The 7,592-nt window shown below is 36.0% G+C and overlaps 1 protein-coding gene across 1 annotated transcript in view; it reads right to left on the bottom strand.

Moving 5' to 3' along the window:
• The window catches only part of tes (testis derived transcript (3 LIM domains)), a 15,298-nt gene extending 8,237 nt beyond the window's left edge, over positions 1-7,061 (bottom strand). Inside the window, exons 1-2 of the mRNA XM_028449741.1 lie at positions 6,900-7,061; positions 2,003-2,088 (exon numbers count right to left, since the gene is read on the bottom strand). Of these exons, the coding sequence (XP_028305542.1) occupies positions 2,003-2,088; positions 6,900-6,926 (113 nt within the window). The 5' untranslated portion in view covers positions 6,927-7,061. The remainder of the gene's footprint in view (positions 1-2,002; positions 2,089-6,899) is intronic.
• Between the last annotated feature and the right edge of the window lie 531 nt (positions 7,062-7,592).

The raw sequence follows: 7,592 nt of genomic DNA, 5'->3' as shown, positions 1-7,592 counted from the left end.
CAGATATAAAGAGAAGTTTAGTGTTAATAAAAACAGCTTTGATAGGTTGAGAGAACAGAACAATATGTACCATTACATCAGCTAACGCTATGATCGATGCCTCAATCCATTAAAAATAATGCAATAGAGAAAATATGTACACGAAGAGGAATTTCATTTTTCATAAATCAGACTCCATAGTTGGTGAGTGTGACTGCAGCCATCAGCCAAGCATCAACTGTTTACAGCTGATTGGTTACTATGACTAGAGGGGATGGACACCCGACCCAACCCTGATGAGACCCGACGGCACCGTGAGGGTGGGGTTCAGACAGATATGTAGAACTGGGGGTGGTGTTGAGGTCACATGGTGTGGTTAGTGTGCAGCGTTCTTCATTTCCTGCTGCAGCTTAAACTGTATAACAGTGAATACAATGATCCACGGGGCAACATGACAAAGGAGCAGTAATTATAAAGAATCACACGTAAACGTTCCTTTTACTGCACAATCACAGGAATTATCTTTAATACATGGATTATTAAATAGATCCCATGGGTCTCTGTTTGTGTTTCACTTTCTCTTATTACCCATGTTCTAATCTGATGTTGACATAAACAGCTGATTAATTCATAATAATCAAAAGGTGCTTACCACGTAAACAAACTTTCTTTGAGTAAAAAAAAGAGGTTTTCAGTGTTGGGTCAGACTGGGACGTCCTGATCAACACTCCAACTGTGACACAGTTATTTATTTACTCTGTGCATGTTTACTGCTAGACCTGTGCACATGCCTCTGCGTAACCAAACAGTAGTTTAGTCCACTGTGCTTGTCTCCAAGCCGTCTTCTTCTCATTCTTCTTTATTTCCGATTTATTTCCAAGTTGTCGAGAACGCACACTAGCGTCATTTGACTTCACGTCTGCAGAACAGCGCGGGAAATTCACGTCCAGAACAACAGTACAAAATGTATGACACAATCTGTTCAAGACAATAGTAGAAATGTGTGTGAACTCATTCTCTTTGGTTTAGAGCGCTTCATCACACATTAGCATTAAAAACACTTAAATGTTTACTTTAACAACATTTCAGTTAAACGACTCCATCTTGAATAATTTTAAGAACTTCTAAACATTGTTTATAAATTGTTACTTGTGCTGCTGCACATGTTGGAAATAATCCACTTTCTGAAATGATTCTTAAAAGGATTCTCCTGGTTAAATAAAGCTAAGAATGGTAAGTAATTAAAAACTCTGTCTGTTAATGGATAGGAATGTTCTGAAGACCCCATAGTTGTTCTGACCCTGAGAACCATCTACTGTACATCCTGTCCTCAGAATGAACTACAGCATTTTACCAATACTGGTCATTTCCTTCATCGTCTCCACTCCTGCTGGTGCATATTTAAGTTCACATGAGGCTCAAAGCAGGAAGTACGTCTGTTGATAATATATTTTCATAGTTTCTAAAACAGAATTCAGGCTTAATTTAGCCTGTGGGTTTTTTTAGTCGGGGTTGACTTTGATCTTGGAACAGCCCATTATTGTGTCCACCATCATAACAGCTTCTTTTATCTGATACTCTGGGTTTGTAATCAATTGTTTTTCACCACTGCTAATCCTGCTACAGCTCAAACACCGTCTCTGTGATCACTTCCTGTTTACCATCCTCTAATCTATAAAAAGCATAAAACAAGGAACACACCCTCAGATTTAGGCTCACAACCTTCTGCAGGATTAGCTTTATAGAAACAGTGCTAGTGTTACACTAACAGTAACCATGTAAACCTATTGGTGATTCATGTGAGCAGCATGTGTCCGTTAGCCTGAGAACTCCTGCTGCTTATCAGAAAAGCTCTGATGAAACAAAGAGGAAGTGATGCTATAAAGTAGAACACGTTCTCCCCTCTCGTTCTCCTGGGAACACCTGTCGTATAGGAATGTTTTTCTCTGCAGTCCAACAACTCAGAGAACTCTGAATATACACAAATGTTTTACAGACATTATATAGAAAATTCTCTCCAAACCTCCAGAAGTGCAGCTCAAAGCCTTCACATTTGTCTTTACACTTTAAACAAGCGGCTCCAGCTCCAAACTCATGACCAAGAGTCATCTGTGAACAAAACACACATAGACACAGAGTTATTCATCAAATACACAGGAACAAAGATCCTCTACGCTCACATCTGGGTTTGATTATTAATACTGAACATTCACACTGTGTTTCCTTTCTTAACTAATTAGGACCTAACAGTGTTTTTTTAACTTTAATCACTCAGACGTTCCACTGCTAAACGTACGTGTTCTCTCAGAGTGGACTAGTGATCATGTTAACGTTAGATGCTCAACATATGCTTTACATCTGTTATTGTGGCTCATATTCATTGAAAGCTCAGTACGTCTGTTCTGTGACCATATATGGTCATTGATGATCTCTGCAGCAAACAGAGGACTCTGACCTACAGACAAGAATGTAGTGTGTGTGTGTGTATGTGTGTGTGTGGAAGGAAAAGAAAGTCCAGGTTGATTATCAGTATTATATTGTACTATATTAACGTTTAATAAAGAAATATCATAAACAATATGTTTAGTAGCCATCTTTAAAATGATATGTTGTGTTTTTAAATCCGATGATTGTTTCTTATTAAAGGTCCATATTAAGTTAAATGAACATTTCTGTGCTTTAAACATGATAAAGTTGTATTATGGTTTCATACACATGATAAAGTGTTTATCATTGATCCATCGATCATTAGTTAGAGGATGATTTACTCCTTTATTACTACAGGCTGAGCACAAACACATCACTACAATTTAATGACACATTCCCACTTTGATGATGAATTTGATGCAGCACTGAGCTGGAGAAGCCACGCCTCCAGGAAGCTCTCTGCCGTGATTGACATGTAAACAGACACGCCCATTAAGGTGAGCATTTCAGCGTCTTCTGCACAGTGCTATGTAGGGGTGTCCCAATCCGATATTGATATTGATAACGGTCTGATATCAGATTTTATCAGACAGCATCTAAAATCACAGATATAAATTGTTCTGCTCTAGAACATCTATCTATAGATGATGAGGTTCCACTCTAACACAGTAACTAGTGTTACTGACTATTGTTCTCTGTTTGAGTAACATCACATGATCAAACCTTTTCTAACATTCCACACTACAAAATAAGTTATAAAAGTATGTATGATTAGTGTTGATATCGTATCAGATGGAGGAGGAAGTCAATGTCCTGTCTATAGACTGTCTATAATGGAAGTATATTATGTTATTATATTATGTAGTATTAATGTACGCGTCCCTGATTAAATAAACCAATAATACATAAAATGCAGCAACAGAATCCCACAAAAACAAAGTAAATGATAAAAAATAAATATAAAGCTTGTTAACAAAATGGAGTAAATTACTAATTATTATCAATATTTTTATTGTTTTTCTAAACCAAAACAAGCAAAAAATTGCAATATGATGCAATATACCCACACATGCATGTTTTGGGACAATATTATAATATAATATCACAAAGATTTTTTACACAGTAAACTTGTGGGAGAAGACCAGAAATGTCATTCTAGAGTAAATGTGACGAACAACTTCTCAACTTTCCCGTATCTTTAGAACAAACCATGCAGAGGTTAATCAATGACTCGGATGTTTGACTGTCTTAAAGGGGCATTCATTTCACACAGTCAGCATGTGAGTCAGTGAACGCTGAGTCAGTGAACGCTGAGTCAGTGAACGCTGAGTCAGTGAACGCTGGTAGCAGCTGGTTTGAAGACTTTCATTTCAGACTGAACATCACCTGCTCTGACAAAATCATGAGCAGCATCAACAACATTTGTGGAAATTTGAATCTGTTTTATTCTTTAAACTCAACAAAACGTGTTGAAAGGATCTAAACTCAGAAGGTTGGAGGCACTGGTTGCAGATCAGAGGGTTTAATGGTTGTTGTGGGTGAACCACATCAGATCCTCATTGTTGTTGTAGTAGTAGAACAAGAAGAAGAACAAGAAGAAGAAGAACAAGAAGGTACCAGATGTGCACAGGAAACATCTGGGGAAGTTTGTGTTATAATGGTATTTCCAGTGTGTTTAGAGACTTAAACCACTTGTGTTTTGTAATCACAATATGTTTACAAAGCATCTAAAACCATAAGACGTAAGATGTAAATTGATCTTTGAAATGTTCTTTTCCATCTATGAAATATACTCTTGCATGCAATGTTTTTTTAAACAATATCAGACATTTCATGAAATTTTAGCCCATAAATGTGTGGGCAAATCTACAAACTATCATAATATGACAGATTTCAGACTAAACTTTCTGTACATGTTCTGGGACAATATCACACATTTCCATAATATTATTTATTAATAAAACGAGTTTAGCACATGTAGCAAAACCTGACAAACACGTCAAATCCTGCACACCATCATTTTTTGTGAGTTTAATGCATTTTTTCACTGCACTTCTGGATCAAAGTTGACTAAATTAACAATATTAACAATGTTTGGCAATATTTCTGGAGGTTAATTAGCCTGTATTATGTTCTTCAGAATCAAAGGAAATAATAATAAAAGTAATAGTTTGTGGGAATATGTAAATGTTTTCCAATATCATATCAAACCTCAGAACGATTCTGTAACTCAGTAAAAACCAGTTTTCGTTCATTGTCCGTGTTTATTATTCTGGGTTCCATAAAGGTTCCATAAAGTGATGGTGTCACAGATCACATGTTCCTTATAAGGACGCCGTTCTTCTTTAAACTGAGAGGAACACCCCCATAAGAGGGAGGGTGGAGGTACAGTTCCTCATTCAAAACAAGCACCTCTTCTCACTCATTTGAGCAAGAAGGGTTGTCTGGTGGGACATCTCACTCATAGAACCGGGGTTATATACAAAACCTAAAGTTCTATTTCATAATATTTCGTGAGATGTCTCACTATGGGATACGGCAGCTGCCGTAGTGCAGACATGGTTATCGAGCGAAAAAACCAGCCCGCAAGGCAGAGTCCGTTATACATCAGGACAGCAAACAGTCCAGCATGTAAACCCGGAAAAACGTGAGGGGTGAGGTGTCCTGAACAGACACTCCCCTGAACAAGGCCCAGGATGTGGTGGGACATCGAGTCGCGTGTGCGTGCAGCCCCTCAGGCAGCCGCAGACCCCAACCCTCATAGGCCAAAACAATGACCCCCATTGTTCTTGGTAATGGGGAGCCATTGCCAAAGCAACGACCCCATCACACCACACCATGCGAAGGGGCGTGTGCTCACTTCATAAAAAATGGCAGATCAGTGGGAGCTGACTCATCGTTTTATCCCCAAAAGCCACATGACAGGCTGTGATCGCCCCCAAATACACTTTCACAGTGAAACAGGCCCTGCAGGGATGATAAGATCACTCCCCCCGGGCCCTGAAAAAGGGATGTGACACCCCTGGAGGAATCAACCCTCTAACACTGTAGGTTATTTACATAACCCTGGTTTAATATGAGACATAAATCTCACTCATATTTATGACAAATAACTCTCCACTTACAATGATACACAGATCTAGTGGAAGACGCTGTAAGATGGAGAGCACACACTGTGAGGAAGCAGCTTTACTAAAAAAAATACTAGTCTCTTATTGTTTTAAAATATTGGATAAAAAGTGTTTTAAAGGTTAGGTGGCAAAATATTATATATTCTCTTTAAAAGAAACATTTTATTTAATTTTGGCCAATAAATGATGAACAGAATAACGTCTGCTTTTAAAGACGTCAACAGTCGTGAGCAGATGTTCATGTTCTTTAAATATTAATTTAATAACAACTGGATAGTGGAGGAACTTAATCACATCTGAAGATTAATAACAGTCTTTGACGTACGACACCAACGTATTTCTCAGCACGTCGACACAAAGACCCTCAGATTAGACATAATCTACTGTATGCAGAGAGAATGAATTATTAATACACTATACCAGCATCATGTGATTACTGTTGTTTTCAGACAATATATAAAGTGATTTAAATATTCCACAAAAAGCTGGTTTTAAAATGATCTCAGTTAAACATAAACAGATAAATAAATCAGGATTTAAAACACAAGCAAATATTAAACAATACGTCCCAGTACAGGATGGACAAAACATAGAAATATAAAGAGTAAAAAAACAAAACCAAAATAATAGATCACAGGTTGGATTCAAAAAGTTTAAATAAATAACCTAAATAGATGGAACAGAAATTTCTGTAACGTAAATGTAGTAAAATCTGCAATAAATTGACTTTATTCGTTGTAAACCGCAATAATTTCAATACATTGAACTTGTACTAATTTTAAAACTTAATTCAAATCCAGGGAAGATTTAATGAATTAATCTCACGTTAATGTTACAACAGTATAAATTAATGTGTTTCACGATTGTACGTGAAAGCATCATTAACACATGGTTACCAATAGATACATTAGATAATAATGGAAAATAATAGATATTTTAATGTCCTAAAAACAAGCTGAGACACTAAAATCATTTATTTTAAACATGAATGTTAATGTTAATACACGTTTAGTCTAAAACTTATACTTTTAAATGTAGTTTATAACAGTAGTGATATGGTTACTCTGGGTTATATTTAGTGTTTTATTGCAAGTTATCCAATATTTATGGACAGTTTTATCACCAGAAAGCAAAACTGACTTTAACTGTGTTTAAATAAAAACTAAAGATGTTTAAATATAAAGGTTTTTAACTGTATTTAAATAAAAACTAAAGATGTTTAAATATAAAGGTTTTTAACTGTATTTAAATAAAAACTAAAGATGTTTAAATGTTAAAGTTTGTCCACCTGGTCCAGGACAGGAACACCTCACAGGGCGTTACCCGGACACTGAGATACGGAGAAGAACAGAACAAACGTACCTTCTTCACTTCCTTCTCTATCTCCATTTTCAGCCACTTGTTCTGTTCTTTGTGTTGGAAACAAAGTGAAGAATAAAAGAAGAAGATGAAGATGAAGATGAAGCTCAGATTCTGAATTCCTCCAGGAAGTCCTGTGAGCTGCACGGAGATCAAGTTAACACGAGTCCGTATCATAATCCGGCTGGGGATTTCAAAATAAAAGAGTAAAACATTTTTTTTTTTTATTTATTTATTCTACAAAGATTATATTGACAAGATCCACAGGTTTATCAGAACAAACCAGAACAAAATTAACACTTTGAACATAAAAGAAAACAGAACCCGGGGTAGGCTTGAGTATGTCAAAAATAATTACATTAAAAAAAAATGCAGGATCTGAATTATAGTGTTTACAAATTAATTTGTTGATGTTGATTAATTTGTGATAAAATAATGTGATATACGTTCCTCCATAAAGGTTGTGGGTTTAATCGGTTTTGTTGCCAAGATATCTGACTTGGTGGATAATAATAATAATAATAATAATAATAATAATAATAATAATAATAATGTTTTCTGCTCTGGACAAACACTTTGTTTGTTGTGCTCATTAGTTAGTAATTCGTTTTCTGTTTTAATTTGCAAAACTTTAAATTAAATCACCAGATTTTGTTGTCGTCACGTTGCATTTCAACGCCTTTATTGCTAAATTAT

This window comes from Gouania willdenowi, chromosome 6, assembly GCF_900634775.1.
Source record: "Gouania willdenowi chromosome 6, fGouWil2.1, whole genome shotgun sequence".
Lineage (NCBI taxonomy): Eukaryota > Metazoa > Chordata > Actinopteri > Blenniiformes > Gobiesocidae > Gouania > Gouania willdenowi.
This window is presented reverse-complemented; position numbering and strand designations above follow the sequence as displayed.